Source organism: Lontra canadensis, unplaced genomic scaffold (assembly GCF_010015895.1).
Source record: "Lontra canadensis isolate GAN:19392208 unplaced genomic scaffold, GSC_riverotter_1.0 scaffold1, whole genome shotgun sequence".
Taxonomy (NCBI): domain Eukaryota; kingdom Metazoa; phylum Chordata; class Mammalia; order Carnivora; family Mustelidae; genus Lontra; species Lontra canadensis.
Genome location: NW_022630995.1, coordinates 66084291 through 66106337, shown reverse-complemented (window position 1 = coordinate 66106337; position 22047 = coordinate 66084291). Strand labels below are relative to the sequence as shown.

Here is a 22047-nt window from a genome sequence, read left to right as displayed (position 1 = left end):
TCCCGGCCTCCTCCCTTGTCTGCTGGCCACCCAGTCACCTGCCTGCTCCTCCATTGTCTCTTGGGCCTGGGCACTAGGCTCGGCCACCTTCCTTCTTGCTGCAGGCCTGACGTCCTTCCCTTCCCTCCCTCCCCTCACCAGCACCCAAGGAATCCCAATCAGAGCTCAGCAGCTTCCCTTCTAGCCCTGCCCCTCCCGCACCCTTAGCCAGCTGGCCATGGCCCGGCACCTCTACGCTCCCCTCAAGACTGTAGCCGCTGACCGCAGGCTCCTCTCCCGCCATCCCACCAGGTCCCCAGGAGCACCTACCAGCCACCCAAGGAGCAGCAGCTGTTGGAGATGGCCAAGAGGTTTAATCGCTGGAAGGCCGAGGCAAGGAGCTTGCCCTGAGACCTGCCTTCCTAGAGCCCTCTGGGGGGTGGTCTGTATAGAGGGTTGGGGAGGGGAAGGCGGAGGGAGAGTGCCCTCGACTGGTAGCCACTGGGGCCAGAGCCACATGGGGCTGTTTGCAGGAGCTGCTGCTGCAGGCAAACATTGAGGAGATGCGGTGTGCAGTGCCCCGGTCCCAGGGGGAGCCTCCGATGCAGGTAACCCCCAGCCCAGCACACCCTGGGCCAGTCTTCACGGTGGCACGAGAACATTGCTCCCCATGCCCTGTCAGCGGCCACACTGTGAACCCCTCCTTTAGCCCCTCCAGCAGTTCACAGAGGGACAGGCTCCCCACATGGCTGGGAAAGTGCTCCCCAGGGCTGGGAATGGGATGGTGCTCCCAGGGGCCCTACTCCTGGCTGGGACGCTGGTATGGTGCTGCTCCCACTCCTTCCCCATCCCAGAGCCAAGCTGAGTGCAGCCTGAGGGTGCAGGTGCAGACACCCCTCCAGACCTCTGTGGGAGCATGTCCTCGGCACTCTCTGGGTGTCCCCAGATTTCCATTCTGAGTACTTACTACTTCTATAGGAATAACAAAACTCCCGGTATGTTTGTCAATAAGGGAAAAGTAAAGTGAGCAGGACAAGGAAGACCTGTTCTTGGTGGCTGCTAGGAGCTGGGCCCTCCCTGCCCTCCTCACCGTGCCCCCAGACCCCTGTGCCCGCTGAGCCTCACGGAGGTGCTGTGGTCCCCATAAGTACCTGGGGCAGGCAGGGGAGGGGGGGTGATAGCTGGGTTCCTGGGGGGTGCCCTTTGACCCATGGCTCTGCACACTGGGGCTGTGGGGCCCGTCCTGGGAAGCCACAGAGCAGCTGAAGCAGGTGGATAGCAAACTTGGGGGGCTGCCAGGAAAGGTCATGGAAGCCAGCCCTGGGGAGCAGCTGGGGGGATGGGTCCCAAGGCCTAGGGGCCAAGCTCCCCTGACTGGGAACCGCTGCCCCCAGGCCTGGCAGGCCCACTCTTTCCCTGTCCCCATCTGGGAGGTCCAACACCCTAGAGAGGCTGGAGAGGGCACTGGAGGACAGAGGTGCTGCCCTGGGGGACACATGCCTGGGCGGGCTGGGAACACATGGTGGGCAGCTGGACTTGGGACAGAGAGGAGAGTGCTGGCCCTCCCGGGGTGCAGGGCCCATCACCTGCCCAGGGTGCATTTAAGGACCCATGGCAGGCACAGCTACCAGGTGCTGACTTCTCCAGGCCTCTAAGAAGAAGCTGCAGCTCCGGCTCATGCCCCAAATCATGAAGACCTCAAAGCTGACCTTCTACAAGGTGAGGGGTGCTCCTGATTGGTCCAGGTGGGCACAGGCACTGGTCCCCAGTCCCTGGACACCCACCTCCTGGCCTGTTTTGTGCCCAGGGGCTCGGAGGCAAGGGAAAGTGTGGAGGGCAAGGGGGTGCTTGCTGCCCTGAGTCTCCCCTCACTGTCCTCTCTCCTGCAGCCCAGTGAGGTCCCGGTCAAGCTGAACACAGCTGCCATCCTCCGAGAAGGGTCTCTGTACCAGCGGCAGGTGGAGAAAGAGCTGCAGAGGTGGGGGTGGCTGCTCCTTATCCCCCTGCAGAGGAGGGGCAGGGCAGGGCTCTTCTGGGAGAAGACGGGGCCCAGTAATTGTGGTGCTTTGGTGGGGTCCGCAAGCCAGCTGGTGTTGGGGTCACAGCTATATCCAAGGAAGAGAATCCATCTCAGTGAGGGAGATGGACGGGACAGAAGGGGACTTAGCAGAAAGCTAGCCCAGCCCAAACCTCTCTCATGAGTCGCCTCCTTCTCAGACCCTGTCCTGATGCTCCTCTCCCCCCGCAGACCACCAGCACAGCAGAGCCCCTGTGCTTACCCCACAGGCTGGGCTGTGGGTGGGAGTTTGGGTGGTCACCCAGATGGATGAGAGGATAGACAAGTGGACAGAGGGATGGCTGACAGACAGACGGTGGACGAGGGGAAGGTCAACAGTCCAGTGAGTAGACAAACAAGTGGCTGAAGGCTGGATGCACAGGACAGGGACAGGTGGACAGCAGGCGGGTGGGTGATGTGGTGGGTGTTGGGCGAAGAGCTCCCTGCACCTGTGAGGGCCACTGTCCCCAGGGGTGCCCGTGGTATCCTGGCGGTAGCCAGCACACATCCTGACCTGGGGGGGGGGAACCCAAGCCCTACCTCTTGCCCCCTTTCCCCAGGGTGGATCAGCTTGTGGACGGGGCCGGGGACTTCTCTGAGTTCCTCGAGTGGCAAAAGAAGATGCAGGCAAAGGACCGGGAGGAGGAGCTGACTGCAGGCGAGTGCCGGCGGCTGCTGGGCAAGCTGAGCCGTGAGGAGGCCATCCTGGCCCGGCAGCACGTCACACAGGAGAACAAGCAGAAGGCCAACCAGAAGAAGGAGGAGGTGACTCAGCCTTTCAGGGGCCACTGGGGACCTGGGGCCGGCCAGCGGGCCTGTCTGACTCCCGGAAGCTGGTGGGCTGTCCAGAGCCGGGGTCCTGGCCGCTCCTGGGTTGCACCTGCAGGCACACCCTGGGTCATTTTCTCCCAAGCCCCATCGTGTGTGTGGTTTGTCCCTCCCACTGAGACACCACCAGGCTCTCTGAGTGCACTGTCGGGCCAGTTCTTCTGGCCCAGACACCTCTGCCCCCACCAGCAGAGTCACTTGGCCCTCACATCCACACTGAAGGAAGACCTGAAGTTCTGGCGGAAACTTCCAGAAAGCCAACACGTGGCACTTTGGCATCTGGTGTCCACTCCCGTAGGAGGATCTGTGGGCCTCCACGTTACCATGTCCAAAGCTGTAGACGTATCAATCTGGGGTCGTCCTCCTGCTTGGACAGGCCACCTTGGTGGGGACCCCCACCTGTGTTTCCCCAAAAGCCTGTTCCTTACAGATGGCCTCCGAGTGGCATGGGCTCCATGGCCTGACTCAGCCCCCCATCCTCAGACATGTGTCCCTGAGGACCTGCCGTCACCTGAATGCCTTTCTGATGAACTTGTCTGTGTCTGTTTCTGTTAGATGTCAGGGTTTGCTTCTCCTTCCTTTTTAGTTTCCTTTCTTGCAAATACGAAGTCAAAACGGTATGAACAATAGACTCAGAGAAACGTCCCTTCTTCGGCACCCCTTTCCACCTACTCCCTCAGCTTATTTCCCTTAATTTCTGGACAATCTCTTGTGATTCCTTCGAAGCAAATGTATTCACTTGCCCACACACACTTCTTCCCTCCTTCTTCCCTTCCACACGACATCAGTGTGGCCTCCGAGCAAGCTTCTGGGGTCAGAGAAGGGAGACCCTCAAGGTGAACTCGAGGGGATGTCGCTAAGTCAGGAAGTAACAGAACACAGGGCTTTTGCTGTGTGGCCGTCTCCACGTTGTCCGGGCCACGCGGTCTCATCAGAGAGGCCGCATTGCCTGCTGCAGGTGGTGTGCGAGGGGCTGGGCCCCCAGGACCAGTACACTGTACTGACGTCAGAGATTTGTCCCGAACCTGTGGCTGCGACATGGCATCTCGACGCAGGGCTGACGTGCCTGTCATTTGTGAGGTGTGGGGCTGAGCATGTTTTCGTGTATTAACACCCATTTCTGTGACTTCTATGAACCACCTCTTTGTGGGTTTTGTCCATTTTCTCACAGCTTTACTGAGACGTGATTGACGAGTGAGACTCATATGTTTAAAGTGTGTGATGGGACAGGGGCGCCGGCGGGGCTCAGTCGGTGAGGCGTCCGACTCTTGATTTCAGCTCAGGTCACTAACTCAGCATGGTGAGATCAAGCCCCATGTCGGGCTCTGTGGCTCAGCACGTCGTCTGCTTCAGATTTTCTCTCCCTCCCCCGACTCTCTGTCTCTCAAATAAATAGAATCTTTTTTTTTTAAAACTGATAATTCTATTTTTAATTTTTTGAGGAAAAGTTAAAATACTGTTTTCTGTAATGGCTGCACCAATTTGCACCCCCACCGAAGGGCCCGAGGGTCCCCTTTCCTCTGCATTCTCCCCGATGCTTGCTGTCTTTTGACTGTGTTATGACAGCCGTCCTGACAGGTGGGCATGTTCATGTTCTCTGCCCATTTTTTAATCAGGGTATTTGGCTTTTTTCTTTTTCTTTTCTTTTTTTTTTTTTTTTGTTATTGAGTTATATGAGTACCTTGTGTATTTTTGGATGTTAACCCTTTATGGGATATACGGTTTGCAAATGCTTTCTCCCACTGCATATGTGGCCTTTTCATTTGGTTGGTTGTGCTGTGCTGAAATCTTTTAGTCTGATGTAGTCCCAATAGTTCATTCTTGTTCTTACTGCCATGTGTTCTCTAGTATTTGTGTTTAATTTTTACGTCTAGATCTCAAATCCACTCGAAGATTATTCTGGTACACGGTCTGAGATCTGGATCCACTTTCATGGCAAACCATTTCAATCTTCCAATTCATGAACACACTATGTCTCTCCATTTACTTAAATCTTTTCTTTCGTCTAGTTTTTAGCATCCAAGTCCTGTACATAATTCTATTAGATTTGTGCTTAAGTATTTCTTTTACTTTTTTGAGAAATTTTAAGTGATATTGTACTTTTAATTCTGGTGTCCATGTATTAAAATGTAATTGACTTTCGTGAATTGATCTTATATCTTGTGACCTTGCTGACCTCCCTTATTAAGTTTTTAGAACAAACAATGAATTTTGTTGTAGATTCCTTGGGATTTTCTATGTAGACCATCATGCCATCTGTAAAGAACCGTTCGTGTCTTTATTTCTGACCTGCATTTCTATTGTTTGCTCTTCTGGCTTATTGCACTGGCTAGAACTTCCAGGACCGTACCAGCTAAGAATAAGAGCATACATTTGTGTCTAGTTCATAATATCAGGGGAAATCAGTCTTTCACTGTGAATTACTGATGTTGGATGTAAGTTTTTGTGGACATACTCTCCATCAAGTTGATGAAGTTCCACAAGTTTTTATTATGAAAATGTGCTGAATTTAATCAAATGCTTTTCTGCATCAATGGATATGACCATGTACTTTTCTTCTTTGGGCTGTGAAAGTAATAGATTCATGATAAAGTGATTATTTCTTCGTCACATGATGGAGTTTCAAATATTGAACCAGCTTCTCATCTCTACCATAAACCCCACTTGGTTATGGGATCTAATTCTTTGTCCACATGCTGATTCTATTTGCCACTATTTTTATTTTGATCAACTGTTTCTGCATACAGTTTCATGTAGGATGTTAGTCTGTGGTTTTCTTCCTTGTACTTTGTCTGGTCTCAGTATCAGGGTCATACCAGCTTCATAAGATGAATTTGGAGGTATTCACTTCTCTTTTATTTTCTGGGGGAGATTGTATAGAATTGGTGTCAATTCTTTCATATTTTGCAAAATTCTCTGCTGAAATCCATCAAAGCCTGGGGATTTGTTTTTTGAAAGCTTTCAAATTACAAATTTAATTTCCACAAAAGTTACAGAGCTCTGCAAATGATCTGCTTCATAACGGGTAAGTAAGTTGTGGTCATTTGTGTTTTTTTAAGGAATTTGCCCATTTCATTAAGTTGTCAAATTTATGCATATAGAGTTGTTTATAATATCTTATTATCATCCTTTTTTTAGTGTCTATAGGATCTATAGTAATGTAACTTCTTTCATTCTTGATATTGGTAGGTTTGTGCCTTTTTACTTTTCTTCTGCAAGTCTTGCTAGAGATCCCAGGATCCCGGGATCATGACCTGAGCTGAAGGCAGACACTTAACTGACTGAGTCACCCAGGTGCTCCAAATCCTGTGTGTCTTCCTCCCAAGCTTCGGTCTTGTGCTTGGTCCTATGCTGCCCATCCCCTTGTTGCAGGGAAAGCCAGGACACACTGCTTCTTCTCCTCCCTCCCAGCTGTGTCTGTGCTATCCCCAGATGCGGCTCAACTGGAGGCCTGGGGACCCTGCTGGGCAGGCCTCCTCGACCACAGTTCTCTCAGTCTTTGTCCATAGTTTACTCACATGATGTAAGACCCCTCGCAGATTTCAGTAGCCTGCCCCTTTTCGTCTCCTATTTCCACACGAGCATTTTCCCACTTATTACCAAGTTTTTGAAAGCACTTTTTAAAATACGCTTTTTATTTTGGAAAGGTTTTAAGAGTTACAGAAAAGTTGCCAAGATAGTGCAGGGTGTTTCTGTGTCCTCCCACCCAGCTGTCCTGCTGGTGACATCTTCCAACACCACAGCACATCTCTAGGGCTGCCACAACAAAGCCCCACAGTGTGGAGGGCTCAGATCACAGTCCCGGAGGACCCAGGTCCAAGGTCAAGGAAGGTGGCAGTGGGGCCACGCTCTCTGCTAAGCTCCTCGGGGAGGGTCCTTCCTTGCATCTTTGCATCCTCACCTACTTGGACATAAGATCACATTCTGATGTTCCAGGTAGATGTGAATTGGGGGGACACTGGCCCAATGCACCATGGGATATTTGTCACAGCTAAGTAATCAACACTGGTACATGACTCTTCACTGAACTCCACACTTCCTTAAGATTTCAGCTCATTTTCCCCCTCACAAATGCCCTTTTCTTATCCCAGGACCCCACATTACATTTAAAGGTCATGTCTCCTATTCTTCTTGGCTGTGACGGTTTCTAATACTTATCTTGTTTTTGATGACCTTGACAGTTTGGAGGAGAGCTGGTCAGGTATTCTGTGGACTGCCCCTTGGCGGGAATGTGTCTGATATTCTTCTCATGGTGAGACTGGGGCGGTGGGTTTTGGAAGCAAGACTGCAGGGGCGAAGTGCTCTTCTTATCACATGCTCTCAAGGGCATCTGCTTTCAACAGACTCATCACTGGGATGTTGACCTTGGTCCCCTGGTCAAGGTCGTGCCTGCCGTTCTCTCCGCTGCCATCATCTCCCCCACCATTCGATACTCCATAGAAGGGGGTCTGTTAAGCAAAGCCCACACTCAGAAAGCGGTGCCTACAGAGAATTCCTCTGCACGGAGGACTCCTCTCCTCTCCCTCACTTATTCATTCGATTACTTCTTTCAGTGGGGACTCATGCATAGTTGTTTTACACTTTGTGTTATCACCCAATGGGACAGTATTTGCTGCAAGCTTTGGCTTTTGGAAGCTCTTCCAGGTGGGTTCCTGTATCCCTCTGCCTGCCCTCTGTCCTTCTGCCGTGTGAGCACTTCTGAAGTCCAAGCTGCCTGCAGGCTGACTCCATCTTACTGTGCGGCTAAAGATGAGCTCCCCATTGCACAGGCAGCCGGAGCTGGGAGTTGGCTCGCTCCATGGCCACCCTGGGCCAGTGACAGGAGGTGTAAACCCCACACTGTGCCTTGCAGTGTCTTGAGGACTAAAAACAGTGTTCTGAATTATTCACCATAGCACCAAGCCAGAAGCAATCTGAATGTCCATCCACAGTAGAATGGATGAAAGCTTTGTGATATAGTCCCCAAAACATACAGCTGCAAAAATAAGCCAGTGCAAGGCAAATGAATGCAGAATGGAGCAAAAAAGGCGAGAAGTCCCTGGACACACAGGAGGGTGCCAGTCACGTGCATCCAAGTGGCAAAACCGCCCCCTGTCCTGTTGTTTAAGACTCTGCCCTAACGAGGCACTGTGAGAAAGAAGAGAGGGGGGTGAGTGCCTGGGGGCTCATAGGACAGGAGCCTGAGGCTGCCCGGAGGGCTGGCAAGTCCTGTGCTCCCTAGGGCTTCCAACCAATGAGAACCCATCTCTCTCACCTGGCATCCAGGGGTAGGTGGGCTTTGGGGCAAACCCAGTGGCTCTGACTTGGTTTCCCCAGGACCATAGTGGAGGAAGGGAGGAGATGAGGTGGAAACTCCCCTGACCTCCAGGGGACTCCCAGGAGCTGAGGAGCTTAGATTCGGCTTCCAAGGTGACTGGGGGTCAGGGGCTGGTTCTGTTCCCTGGACCTCATGCCTTTCCTGGGGCAGGGACAGAGCGGGAGACACAGGCCTGCTCCGGGGGTCACCTCTGGCTCTGACCGTGCCGGGTTGGTTGTCCGAGCAGACGGCGGAGCTGCTGCAGCAGTGCGCTGAGAGGCGCCTCCAGGAGGAAAAGTCCATGAAGGAGCTGGTGGAGCAGGTGACAGAGGCGCAGAAGAACGTCAAGCTGGTGCAGATGAAGCTCCTGAAGGACCGGAGGCAGACAGGTACGGCGAGGGGCGAGGTACCACAAGGCTGAGCCCAGCTCTGCAACCCCCAGCTGGCTTCCAGCCCCAAGGGAGCCACCGTGGTCGGCGAGAGCCTCAATGCCCTCCAGGGAAGGCTGGGGTGGGGCAACCCCCCTCCGACCCCCTTGGCACCCTGCTTGGCCCCAAAGTTCAGGAGGTGATGGAGGAGAGCCGGGAGCTGCTGCAGCGCAGCGCAGAGACAGCCAAGGAGGAGCAGAAGCGGCGCTGTGAGCTCATCTCCCAACTTCGAGCCCTGGAGACCCAGCCTATGCGCAAGGGCAAGCTCGTGGACCTGACCCAGGTGAGGACAGGGCAGGTCCTAGCGGAGCCTCCCCATGTCCTGCTGCGCCTAGCATGGCCATGGGAGGGCGTGTCCATAAGTCCCCCCCGAGACCAGTGGGGGTCTGGCCCTGAGCTGAAGTGCACCCGGTACTGAATGCTATGGTTGACCTGCCTAGGGCGGGCCCAAGGGTTCATGGTCCTGTAGGTGAGACCTCTGCAACCTCTGGCGACCAGAGGCCAGGGATCCTGGGAGTGGGCTAGTTAGGCTTCACAAGACGGGCTTCCTGTTGAAGGAGGTCTCAGGACTCCCTGGCCCGGGTGGAAAGCACAGTGTAGGGGGAGTGCAGGTACACAAAGGCTGGAGGCAGGGAGGCTGAGAAGAGAGCACTGGGGCCCAGAAGCCTGTGTGAGAGGCACCGGGAGAAGCCAGGCTGGCATCTGGTGAGGCGGGAGCAGGCCCAGAAGGGCCACGGCTGCTGGTCTGTGAACCTGGCCCGATCCGGGGACGCACGGGAAGTCCAGAGGGCACTCTGCTCAGGCCCCCAGGATCTGGCTTGGGGACACAGCAGTGAGCTTGGGGAGAGGCAGTGAGCTCCGTTTGGGCCCTCCCACAACAGTGGGGCCTACAGGGCACTCAGCTGAGCTGTGCAGTCACAAGAGCGGGGCCCAGGCTGGAGAGGCTGAGTGGCAGACATGTTACACAGCTGCTACTGAGCAGAGGGAAGAGGTCTCCTGGGCACAGGGGCCAGACTGATGGAACATGGGGGAGGGACACCAGCTCCGGGGCAGGGGACCAGTCAGGGCACAGCAGACAGCTGTGCAGTCTAGGCACGGGCCTGGAACCCCGTTTCGGTTCTCCCCTTCACCCCGCAGATCCCTGGGTATGGCCTGGAAGGGGAGATGTCTGTGGTGGAGCTTCGAGAGCGGCTGGCCCTGCTCAAGGAGAGCCAGCGGCGAGAGGAGGAAGAGAAGCGAGATCAGATCATCCAGGGCAAGCGCGCGAGAAGCCAGGAACTGCAGAATAGGGTGGAGCAGATCTCGCTGTGCCGAGCGGCCATGGGCAGGTCTGCAGCCCTGAGGTAGGTACCGCTGGTCCTCCGGGCCGGCAACTCTGGCAGGAACAAGGTGTGCCTGCCTCTGCCTCCCCTGCCACCCCTCTCCCCCGCAGGCTCTCCCTGCACAACAGAGTACCCTCCTGCAGTTTCCTTCCAGTAGCTTCTCCCACTCCTATTTTATTAGATCATTTCCAGACATACAAAAATGGTGACAAAACTGTGCAGTGAGGGCTTGGATGCAAAATGATCGCATGCAGGCCACGAGTAGGGCCTTTGCGTGTGTTGCATCTAGCTAGCTACTTACTGTTCCTGAAGAACCATCTGGAAGTAGTTGCAGGCATCAGACACTCTTCACTCCTGAACACTTCAGAGGCCATCTTCTGAAGGAAAGACATGGTCCTATATAACACAGCACAATAATACAACTAGAAAATTCAACGAAAATTCCCATCATCTAAATATCCTCTCCGTGTTCATGTTTCTCTAGCGTCTCAAGACTGTTGGCTATAGGTTTTAAAAGATTGTTTGCTATAATTGTTTATTTTTCCTTTTTAAACCAAAACCTGGGTGAGATTCACACACAGCATTTGATTGTCAAGCATCTCGACTTGACTTCTGTCTTTTATTTTTAAAAATTTTTTAAAAGATTTTACTTACTTATTTGACAGAGAGAGAGATCACAAGCAGGCAGAGAGGCAGGCAGAGAGAGGGGGTAACAGGTTCCCCGCAGAGCAGAGAGCCCGATGCGGGGCTCGATCCCAGGACTATGTGGTCATGACCTGAGCTGAAGGCAGAGGCTTAACCCACTGAGCCACCCAGGTACCCCATACTTCTCTCTTTTAATGGAGAGCATGTGCACACGCATCCCTTTTGTTTTGGGAACACCATGGTGGCTTTTCCAGCCCCATGAGTATATCCCTTGGCATGGTGGTCAGGCACGGGTTGGTGTCACACCCCCCAGGGTCAGGTGGCACTTAGCCCTGTCACAGCATAGCCTGGTTCAGGCCCTGGCACCCAGGGCTCCAGAGACGGTGTGTAACTGGGGCGGGGTGGGCAGAAGGGAGGACAGTCACAAAATCCATCACTATTGATCCTGAGTGACTGCTGCTCTGGTTACAATTTGGGGAGGCCCCATGACAACTGTGGGGCAGGGCTGGCTGGCCACTCAGCAGGTCCCCAAGGTGGCAGGCACCTGGGAGACCTCACCACTTCCAGACTCAGCCTGATGGAACCCACGTGCAGCCTGGTTGGTGTCAGGGAGACTGCAAGGATCCAAACCTGCTAAGGAAGCTCCTGGAGCCTTCTGCGGCGAGCAGCCAGACCTCAGGGCATTGACTCACCGGCACCATTTTCGTGGGCAGTCTGACTGGCGGGGCTGGGATGTGCACTTAACCCAAAGCCATCGGGGAGCAGTCTGTAGAATGAGACTTCATTTTGGTTGGAAAAATAGCCTAGTATGGTAGAGATTTGCAAAGCTCTGTTAGCAGGGATTTCCTCTAGGCGAGAGAGTGGCAAGGAGAGCGCAAGATGAAAGAGGGTTTTCACTTCTTTGCTCCAAATACCTCCGTAGCTAATAGACAAAGTTACATTCTTAAAACGTTAAGTGCAAAAGAGCAAAAAGGTGATGGTGCTGGGCACCATTAGCGGTCCTTGGACGGCACCCCAGCCGTCCTTGGAGAGACTCTCCCCCCTGCACCTGAAACACTCCCGTTAACCTCCGTTTGGGGCCCCTGCTCAGCCCGCCCTGTCGCCCGCTCAGGTGGGAGGAGAAGAAAGCCCGCTCTGCGGCCCTGGGGGTGCCCTCCCAGGACGAGCGCGTGCTGGAGCTGCAGCGCAAGGTCGAGGAGAAGGCGGCGGAGCGCCGCCGCAAGCAGGCAACCCTGAAGCCGGTGCCGGTGCCGGCGCCGGCGCCGCGCCCCACGTGCACTAAGGCATGGGTGAGCTCTGGGAGCGCGCGGGGTGGCTGGGCGCACAGTGATGGCGGGGAGGTCGTGGACCCCGCGCAGGGGCAGTGGGGGCGACCCCGGCCCGCGCCGACCTCTCTTGGGGCGCTTCCGCAGGCGCACCTGGAGGAGCAGCACTGGCGGGATCTGCAGCAAAGCCGCGAGCGCCGGCTGCGAGCGCTGCTGCTGAGCACCTCGGCCGCCGGGCACGGGCGCCGCCTGGAGGCCGCCTGAGCCGGGCGGGCGACCCCAGACCCCGCGCTGCCCGCCCAGCCACCCCAGCCCGCCCAGCAGAGCGTGCAGAACGCGCAGTACGCCTCCTCTTCCCCGCCCGCGCGCCCCGCTGCACGCCCCCGGCCGCCCCGTGCCCCCCCCCCCCCGGCCAGAACAGGGCTGCCGGACAAGATGCAAGGCGCCCAGTTACTGCGTGGGACAAACACACTAAATAAAAGTATCCGCTTTTATCTGCAATTCGAATTTATCTGGGTGTCCTGTACTTTATATGCTAAATCTGACCACCCTGACCTGGATCCTCGCCCTTCCCTGGGGCGCAGCACAAAGCATTAGCCACGTCCCTCTTCAGAGCTTCCAGAGCCACCTCTGCACGTGAAAACTTGGGAGTCCCCACTCTCTGCCCGGAGTCTGGTGGCAAGGCTTACCCCGTGTGGTTGTGCTCGTGAGTTTGATTGAGGTGGCCCGGGTGCCTGAGCCACTGGGAAAGGCCTATCTCAGGATTTACCTCCAGCAAACCTCACTGCAGCCATGGCGGGGAGGGGGCCAAGGGGATGCAGGAACTGTCCCCTACTCCCATTCTGCTGATGAGGCCAGTAGTCCTCAAAGAGGTAAAGTTACCAGCCCCAAAAGCCTTGACCCAAAGCTAAGTCTGCTTGACTTTAGAGCCCCACCCAGCCTTCTTCAGCAACAGCAAAGGAGCATGACTGGAGCCAGTGGGCATGAGCCCAGACCGGGACACATTCATAATTTTGGTTCCTCCGGATCCAGCGCCAGGCTGGAGAGGGCATGACCTTGAGGATAGGCTGGCTGAGCAAAAGTCTGCTGTGGAAATGCAGAATCATTAATAAAACACAAGGTGCTGCAGCTCCAGGAAGGACAGTCTGGGCACGGCCCCAGGGGGAAGGGCTGGAAACAGCCGGGTAGTTAGATGTCCAGGAGAGATATGCCCCCAAACTTGACATCCTCCTTGGCTCTGTTGGGGAGATGACACCTCAAAGGGGGAGGCTGGACCCCAGGGCACATTCTGACCAGGAAGATGGGCATCTTAGAGTAAAACAACAGACTGAACACCAGCGTTCTTCCCCAATATTTTGAGCAGTGTCAGAAACACAGGACTTTCCCAGGTTGATAGAGAAATTTCCCACCTCCCTGTCGAAAGAGCTGGGGGCTTGAATTTTATTTTTTTCATTTAATTTATTTCATTATTCATTTAAGGAAACAAATGTGACATTTTTTACAAGTGTTATGTGAGATGGAAATCCATTCCACTTGATTTCAAGGAAATACACGGACGATGGCCTGTCCAGAGTCCCTCGGGAGTTCTTCGAGTTTCAAAGGATGCATATTAACTCCCGTAGCTGGCAGTCCAAAGGTGTGGTGGGCTTCAGGACATGCCTGATGCTGGAGCTTGGTCTCCAAGCTAGTAGCAGTTCCAGCCTCACAACATTGAGGAAGAAGAGTCATCTCTCCCTGGTGGCTCTCAGGAGGGCTCTCTGTCCTCAAGGCATTGTGTGAACATCTGCTCCAGGCTCACTGGCCTGAAATGAACAAGCCCTGTGGAGCCAGTTCCTGCAGTGGGAGAGGTCTGTATGGGTGCCCAAAGCAAGCACTGTGGCAGGAGGAGGGGAGACTAACCCTTCACCTCTCAGGCCGGCTTCTGGAGCATGGGGAGGAGGTGCTAGCCCCACCCCTGCCATAGGCAATGATGCTGGTTGGCAGTGCACACTGACCTCCACAACTGCCCTCATGGACTGGGCAGCTGCTCAGAGCTTGTACCATACCAGCCTGAGGGGGAACAGGCCTTGTGTTCTAGATTGACAGCAAAATGTCTCCAGTATCCAGGTCCCCTGCCCTGTGACCTCTCATTAAAAGGCAGTTTCCCTCAGTCCTTGAATCTGGACTGGCTTGCGTGGGCCAGCAGGGTGCAGAAGTGGCTGTGTGCCAGTTTTGAGGCTGGGCCTCATGTGGCCTTGGAGCTCCCTCTTGTTCTGCTGGAACAAGCCCCAGGGTGAGCATGTCCAGGGAGGCCTGCTGGGAGGAGACACTATATGAGGTCAGCCAGTTGTCCCAGCAGAAGCCATCCTCATCCATACTACAAACCAGCAGAACCCAACATGTGAGGCCAGCCAGAAACAGAACCTCCCCGTGCCCCACTAACTTGTAGATTAACAATAAATGCCTCTTTGTTCAAAGCACTGAGCTTTGAGGTTTGTTCAGAAGTGGCTAACTGGCCTTCATTTACCAAGGCTTCCCCCCACCTGCAAGAAGCTTTTTTAAAAAGGTTTTATTTATTTTGGGGGAGGGGAGGTGTGCCTAGAGCCAGACCTGGGGCTTGATCCCATGACACTGAGATCATAACCTGAGTTAAACCAAGAGTCAGGCACTTAACCGACTGAGCCACCCAGGTGCCCCCTTCATGGACCCTTTGAGAGAGTCCAACTGCCCCTGGAAAGCAGGCCAGCCAAGCGAAGCCAGGTCCAGCTGAGGAGGAGAAAGCTCTCTCTAGACCACCCAGGAAACTGACATTCTGCTTCAGTGCATTTTCTGTGTAAATGCAGCCAGAAAACCCTCACTGACAGTACCTGAAACTCACTTGGATAGAGGTTCTCTGCAAATAGTTAAAAAGCAGACTCTCCGACCTCATCCACAGATTCAGGTTCTGGTGTGATGCCCAGGAATCTACATCAGCTGTGTGGCACTTGGAAGCAAAAACGTTCCAGTCTTTTCTCTGAACTGGAAACATTCAGGGCCAAAGGCATCATCTGTGAGGGAGCCAGGAATGTTCACACCCCAAGTTCAGTGCCAAATGAAGTTCAGAAAGAACTTAAAGGTCACAACCCTGAGATCATGACCTGAGCGGCAATCAAAGGGTTGGACACTCAAGTGACTGAGCCACCCAGGCGCCCCTCAACATCACATGTTTAATGTGATTAAAGTTACAAATAGAGGGGCACCTGGGTGGCTCGGTCTGTTAAGTGGGTGCTTTCAGCTCATGTCATGATCCCAGGGTCCTGTGATGGAGTCCTGCATCAAGTTTCCTGCTCAGTGTGGATGGAGCCTGCTTCTCCCTCTGCCCATGCCCCTGCTAATGCTTGTGCGCAGGCTCTCTCTTTCTCTCCGAAATAAACAGAACTTAAAAAAAATAATAAAGTTACAAATAGAAAACTCTAGCTTTTCTTTAGGTTGCGAAATTCAAGTTAATAATCTTTTTAAAATCTTTAACTATCATTTTGATTAGTTGTGTATGGTTCCATTTACAAGCTGAAATCCCCTTTAACATTTTTTTTTTGAGATTTATTTTAGAGATAGAGAGAGGGAGGGAGGGAAGGAGGAAGTGTACAAGCATGGTGGGGGGGGCCCCATGGGGCACAGAGGGGGAGAATCTCAAGCAGACTCCCTACTGGGTACAGAGCCAGACACAGGGCTCCATCCCAATACCAGTCAGATCATGACCTGAGTTGAAACCAAGAGTTGGACGATTAACCCACTGTGCCACCCAAGCGCCTCCCCTTTCTCATTTTAAACTGCATTTACACATGTAGAGTCTAAACCTATTTTTTAGACTTTCTGAGGATGTCTGGAGAGCAGCCATGACGTTGGTGGCCTGGATCTGGGTTCCTTCAGAACAGGAGGGACAGGCTAGGCTTTCTATTGCCAAATCCATGTCCAAGTGCAGTTCCGGCTGCTCAACTCCAGGCACCCACCTCCCGCTATTCTGCTGAGGTGCTGCCCAGCATACACCTGTGATGTTCTGTATGGGGTCCTCCCTCTCCCCACCGACCCCTCTGAAGCAGGCACTGGACTGTTACTCTCCCCATATGCCTGGTGAGGGGACTGGGGAGACCTGCTCAGACGGAAGAGCTGGGATTCACACTCAGGCAGGCGGGGTCCAGAGCCCGCAGTTAGGCCCCAGGCCCCAGAGCGCTCCGGCCTCTGCCCGCATCGTGGCCTTTCCCAGGACTAGTCCCGGCCGCGGTCTCCCCCAGGGACTCACACAGGGGTACACCCTGTGCTCCGCCGCCCCCCGGGGTTCCCTTCTTCACATCCACTGCCCTCGGGATAACCCAGACTCAACCCGAGATTAGGTCCCTCCACAGGGCTCTCGCGTCCCCACACAGCCGCCGCTCCCCGGCTCTGCTCCTCGCACCGCGGGAGGCCTGCCGGCTCCCGGACGGGCCAGCCTATCTCTGCGCACCCCGGCTCCCTCTCTTGAGACCGCCCTCTTCCCTTCCGGCCCTTTAGGGTCGCAGCTCCGAGGTCGCTTCCTCCAGGGAGCCCTCCCAGAGGCTCCGTCTAAGTGCCTCCTCCCGGCCCTCGCAGACTGGCGAGGCTGTGCGTCCCTCTGGTCTTCGCCGCCAGCCTGGGAGGCGGTCGGGGATCGCGGGCACCAGAAGCCAGGCCCGGAGCCTGGCACGACGAGTCGCGGGCGCCCCGGAGTTGGTGCAGATTCGGGTCCGGGTTCTGGCCGACAGCAGAGACTCCGGAGCCACTGCTCACCGAGGCCACGCTAACAGGAGGGGAACTTCGGCCGCTGGCCCGAGATAACATTCAGCTCCTGGCAGTCGCCTCAGAACGCCGGGAGCCCACCGCCGCAGTAGCCCAGTAAACTACAACTCCCGAGAGGCCTTGTGCGCCGAGGGGGAGGGGGTGTGGAGGCCGCGAGTCTCGCGGGAAGGCGGGAGCTCGAGCTTGCGGACGTGGGCGGGGCCGGAAAGAAGCGCATTTCAAAGCGGTAATAGATGGTTTTTTTAGCCAATAGGATTGAAAACATACCTCCTGGACCGGTAGACCACGGGAGACGAGGAGACGACGGCCAATGGGAGTGCGCGGGGGGTGAAGCCCCAGGCCTCAGGAGCGGAAGTGGGTCGCTGTGGAGGCGGCGGCGTCTTACTTGAGGATTTCTCCTCGGTGGCTTCCGGGGGTGCTTCCTCGCCAGAGTGCGTCGGCGGCGGCTCCTGCCGCACCAAACTCGCTCCCGGTAAGTCAGGCTTCGCGGAGAGCAAGCGGCCAGCCAGGGCCGAGCGGATGCGGGGTTCGGACGGCTTCGCGGCCTGTGGAGGCCTGCGGCGCGGCGGCCCGCGGTAGCGTGGCCCAGCCAGCTCGGGCCGAACGCCCGGCCGGCCTCCCTCGGGACCGCGGCCCCGCTTGCCCGCCCGCCACGCCCCGCCGTCCGCGTGGCCGTCCGGGCCCAGCTCGGCGAGGGGGACGGACGTGCGAGCGCCTTACCCAGAGCCTTGGCTGCCCCAGCGGGCTGCGGCCGCGGCTCGGGTGTAGCGAAGCCAGCGAAGCCGGGGGCTGGGGAGGGGGACGGACGCGCCCAAGGTCACGCCGGGAGTCGCTCCGGGGCGCCGGCCTGTGCCGGGCGTTCAAGGGAGGCCCCGGCCGGGTTTTTGTTCCCCGCTGACGCCGCCTCCTTTGTGTGCTTGCGCTGCCGCCCCGCCATCGCGGGCCTGCGAGTGCGCCCGGGCTGCGTGGCCGAGCTTCCTGGGCTGACCGCGCTGGGGGCGGCGGGGGCTGGCCCGGGCGGCGCCCACCCGGGACTGAGCTTAGTAGGTTCTTCGCTTCCGGTCGTTGGGGCGGTGGGGAGGGCGCTGAAGCGCTGAGGCCTGCGGCCGGCCCCGCCCCTCGGGCGCCTGCACCGGCTCGGGCGCCTGCACCGGCTCGGGCGCCTGCACCGGCTCGGGCGCCTGCACCGGCTCGGGCGCCTGCACCGGCTCGGGCGCCTGCACCGGCTCGGGCGCCTGCACCCGGAGCCTGAAGAGTGAGCGGGGGCTCGGGGGAGGCTTGAGATCCGGAGCACAAGGCTTGGCGAGCACCGCTGTCCGCCCTTTGACCCGTCCAGGGAGAAGGGTAAAGTTCAGAGTCGGACTTCCCCACGGGAGCCGTTTTTGTGAGGCTTTGGCTTTTATCTTCTTGTCCGTGCCCATCGACGTTTACAGTCGCACCTTCGTCCTGCTTCTGCGTTAGGGTCTCGGAGGCAGACCTAGGGTCTGAGCCCTGCGTTCCTGCACCCAGCCGAGGCGTCGGGGTGGTTGGAGAGACTGAGGAGGTGTGCCCTAGGTCGTGCAGCCGGCTACCTAGGTGACGGCAGAGCCGGCCTGGAACCTCGCTTTCCTTTGAGTGCAGGACTAGGCCTTTAAGTTCAATGACCCGGAGTTTGGGAACCACTAGTGATGAAGGACAGACGTTCGAGGGAATCGCTTTAACTGGTGGTGTGTGGGGAGACATTGTTGGGTTCAGTTTTATCTGAGCTGCAGGTGAAATGGGAACATTCAAGTAAAAAGAGGTGGTGTTGCTGGTTTTGTATTGCCTGAACGTGAGCTTCCAACTCAGATTTAAAAATCTTATCTTAATACAGTGTTTATTAACCTTTTTTTCTCCCTAGTGACCTCCCCTGGCATTTTTTAGTTTTTCTTAATTGTCCTCTCCATGAAATGTTACTGCTTCTTAAATACTGTAGGTCTTATGTACTGTATAGGTAGCTATTGCTTGATCATAAAAAGAATAAGATTTTTTTTTCACCCCCTTTGAGAGTGGATACTTTAAAAATTCTAAGTCAGGGCGCCTGGATGGCTCAGTGGGTTAAGCCGCTGCCTTCGGCTCAGGTCATGATCTCAGGGTCCTGGGATCGAGTCCCACATCAGGCTCTCTGCTCAGCAGGGAGCCTGCTTCCCTCTCTCGCTCTCTGCCTGCTTCTCTGTCTACTTGTGATCTCTCTCTGTCAAATAAATAAATAAAATCTTCCAAAAAAAAAAAAAAATTCTAGGCCAGCACAGTTTTAAGGTCTTCTGTGTGCAAAGCTTTCTGCTTGGGGTATAGCCACGGACAGAACAGGCATGGTACAACCCCAGTCGAACTGAGGAGCGTGGGCGGTGGGAGTGAGAAATTCCCTGAGTTTGAAATATAAATTGTGGGAGAGACGGGAATGGAGAGGTAAGCAGGAACCCGTCACAAAAGGTGTTTGCTGTGCCCAAGTTAATTCAGAATTTATGTTAAGACCACGTTGGGGGAAAATCACTAAATGAAGTTCTAGTAACATGGTTAGATTTGCATTTTTTTTTTTTTTTAAATCACCATACTGTGAGGATGGCTTAGAAAGATGGGTGAGACTAGTGGCCTCTGGACCAGTTAGGCAGAGAGAAGTATGGCTTGGACCATGGTGAGGAGTGGGGACCAAACTCGGGCCAGTGATTGCCAGTCGTGGGAGTTATTCACTGGATTTTTACTTAAAAAGCTGTTGCAAGGTTCATGTCCAGTAGTTTATACCCCTGCCAGTTTCTGGAAAAGATTTGAGGTACTACTGAATGCAAATATGTGCAGAAGGTAATTGGTTTTATGCTGCCTGAACATGGCTTTGTGTGTTCTTTGTGTGTGTGTGTATGTTACTAGTGTCTTATTTTGAAATGATTTATGTACATCTTTCACTGTCCTCGAGTTAGCTGGCTCTTGTAGATGTGACAGGGCTGACTTTTTTTCTTGAGGGATAATTCACATATATGCTCTTGTAACTTCTAACTAGCTTGTTTCTCAGCAGGGCTTTGGGGATTGTAGAGCAAGGCATTTTAAGGTTTCCTCTCTGAGGAGGGTCTACAGCACAGATACTGCTGCATCTCAAAGAGTTCAAGTGTGAGGAAGCTGGTGAGGTTGGGCTGTAGAGTGCTGCTACAGAATTTCCTTTGGAAGGGCTTTTTTCCCCATGTATAAATAAAGGTTGTCAAGTTTATTATTCCTACCTACACTGTGCAGGGTAGGAAAGGCCTGAAAATGTCTCAAAATAGTAGCTTCCTTGTGTAAAATGAAATTATGACCCTAAGGCTTTCCTGGAGGGATGTCTACACCCAATATGGGGCTCGAACTCACAACACCAAGATCCATTCTATCTGTTATGTCTGTGGAGATGAGATATTCTTTACTTTTCTCCCATGGTGATGATCTGTTTGTAAGTCTTCCTTTGTTTCCTGATGATGACTATATTTTTACTTGCAATGTAAGGCTCCATATCCCCTTTTCATCCTTTATTTCACCTCAGAATAGTCTGTGCCATCTCTGTCAAGCATCTAATGAGCTTGATAGTTTAATTTCTTTTTTAAAAGATTTTATTAATTTTTAGAGATTTTATTTATTAGAGAGCATTGGGGGGGGGGGCGACAGAGGGAGACCTGAGACAAAGGCAGACGCTTCACGGACTGAGGCACCCAGGCACACCTTGATCATTTAATTTCAGTGGAAGAAAGTTATGGTTTATATAGTCAGTGTGTTTGTGCTAAGAGAAGGGAACACTGCAGTAAATATTGGCCTTTAAGACAGGTTGACCACGTTGAGTACAGAAGAAATGGTTAGATTAGGACCAGGAGGAGCAGGGGAAATGTAAGGAACCTGTGAGGTAGGTCTTGAAGGATGAGCAGGAGCGGGTATGGGTCCCTTTAAGACAAGGGGACAACATGGATCAGATTATGCCCCTGGTATTAGGAGGAGACTGACAGCCAGGATACCAGAGTAAAGTACAGTCAGTTCTGCTTTAAACACTTGTTTGGAAGCATGATTTGTTCCAACAGGATTTATATACTAGGAACAGTTTGAACATTATGGGGATTTTGAGTTTGCTGTGCATTATAATTTCACCTATGAGAACTACTAGACGAACACAGAAAATTGAACTGAGCCGAGTCAAGTCACATAGACTGTAGACAGTACACACCTCAAGCATCCCCCAACTCTCTCAATGACTGTGTGTGGTATGAGCCACACCCTTACACATGTTTTGTTTAAAAAAATTCTCCCTACTTCCCAGTAACTCAAAAACTGCAAACCTTATAAAGTATTCGTGCATCTCCTAACCATTTAACATGTGCAGAAGCGTGCTTCCCTTCTGTTAGGTTAACTTGTGTGTGTGTGACGTTGACAAAGGTTTTTAATGTTGTACCCCTAATTTCTTTGTTTTCCCATAAGTCCTGTGGGGTTTTTTGTTTTGTGCGGTGTATTTTAGGAATACACATGTCTGTAACTTCAGGTGAGGCCAGAAGGGTTAACACTGGGTTAGGGAAGGGAGGTTACGCTGAAGGTGATGGATGTGATCTTTTGGGAGCATTTGCAGTCATTTTTGGGCCTTTTGGAGCTTGGTCATTTTTTTAAGCTCCCATGTGAAGCCTTTTAACTTCCCTGGCCCCTTTTCCATATCTGTTAATAGCATTACCTTCATAGTCTGGAGCCTGCTGTACTTCATGAAGCATCCCAGTTGCCACATTTGTCCTGGAGGCCAAGGACCATTGATGTCTATTTTACTTCCTAGGTAGAGTGTTGGAGGAGAGTTGAGGTTCTGGATTAGGGCTTCTTCCGCTCACAAGCCCAGGTATGGAATCCCACTGCCAAGATTGGTGTCTCTAGAGAATTGGGTTTGGCGAGCCCTTTGGTGACAGGGTCCATGCGTTCTTTAGCCAGCCCACCTGAGCGTCTGCCTGGAGGGGAAGGGAAGGACTTGTGCTGAGGATCCCTGGGAGAGGGCTATTTAAGACCAGCCAAGTATGCAAATGAGGGAGCTGCCGCAGTGTGGCACTGCTCTGTGTCTCCCTGCTGTCCTATAGACCATGGAATCACATTTGTAAGCTTCTGACCACCTACCCCCCACTACCTTCAGGGCCTGTGCCTTGGCTATTCTTAGTTCCACAATCCCCCTCCCCGCCAGGTTCATGATTGAGTACAAGCATCTGAGCCTCCTAAGTGGCTTTTTCTGGTAGGCCCTATGTTCAGGCACCATCCACACAGACCCAGCATGCCTGCCCCCTGTGAGTTGCGTGGCCAGTTACTTTTGTCCCAGGGAAGAGGGGGAAGTTGTTGATGTCCTTGGCACCCGAGGTTGATATGCTTCATTGGTCTGTGATATCTCTTCAGCCTCTGGAAGGATAGATCCTTAGGTTTCCTTTGTGACACACCCCTGCTCCTGGCCTCCAGGAATTGCCTTGTTTAT

At 54.1% G+C, this 22047-nt stretch overlaps 2 protein-coding genes and 1 long non-coding RNA gene across 4 annotated transcripts in view; 2 read left to right on the top strand and 1 right to left on the bottom strand.

Annotated features, from left to right (window-relative positions):
- Positions 1-12083, top strand: part of CFAP99 (cilia and flagella associated protein 99) — a 34932-nt gene extending 22849 nt beyond the window's left edge. The window contains exons 7-15 of the mRNA XM_032856209.1: positions 292-372; positions 513-587; positions 1627-1698; positions 1869-1957; positions 2596-2800; positions 8407-8548; positions 8719-8870; positions 9725-9930; positions 11666-12083. Of these exons, the coding sequence (XP_032712100.1) occupies positions 292-372; positions 513-587; positions 1627-1698; positions 1869-1957; positions 2596-2800; positions 8407-8548; positions 8719-8870; positions 9725-9930; positions 11666-12083 (1440 nt within the window). The remainder of the gene's footprint in view (positions 1-291; positions 373-512; positions 588-1626; positions 1699-1868; positions 1958-2595; positions 2801-8406; positions 8549-8718; positions 8871-9724; positions 9931-11665) is intronic.
- LOC116866968 lies at positions 10216-16886 on the bottom strand. 2 transcript variants are annotated; one of them, XR_004382537.1, is made up of 3 exons: positions 16857-16886; positions 13322-13652; positions 10216-10305 (listed from the first exon to the last, which is right to left on the bottom strand). It is a non-coding gene; the product is annotated as an uncharacterized LOC116866968 (long non-coding RNA). The 2 variants fall into 2 exon arrangements; XR_004382534.1 differs by lacking the exon at positions 16857-16886 and adding an exon at positions 16581-16639.
- Positions 16887-16945: 59 nt separating this feature from the next.
- Positions 16946-22047, top strand: part of RNF4 (ring finger protein 4) — a 34035-nt gene continuing 28933 nt past the window's right edge. The window contains exon 1 of the mRNA XM_032856206.1: positions 16946-17061. The gene's annotated coding sequence lies outside the window, so the exon portion shown is untranslated. The remainder of the gene's footprint in view (positions 17062-22047) is intronic.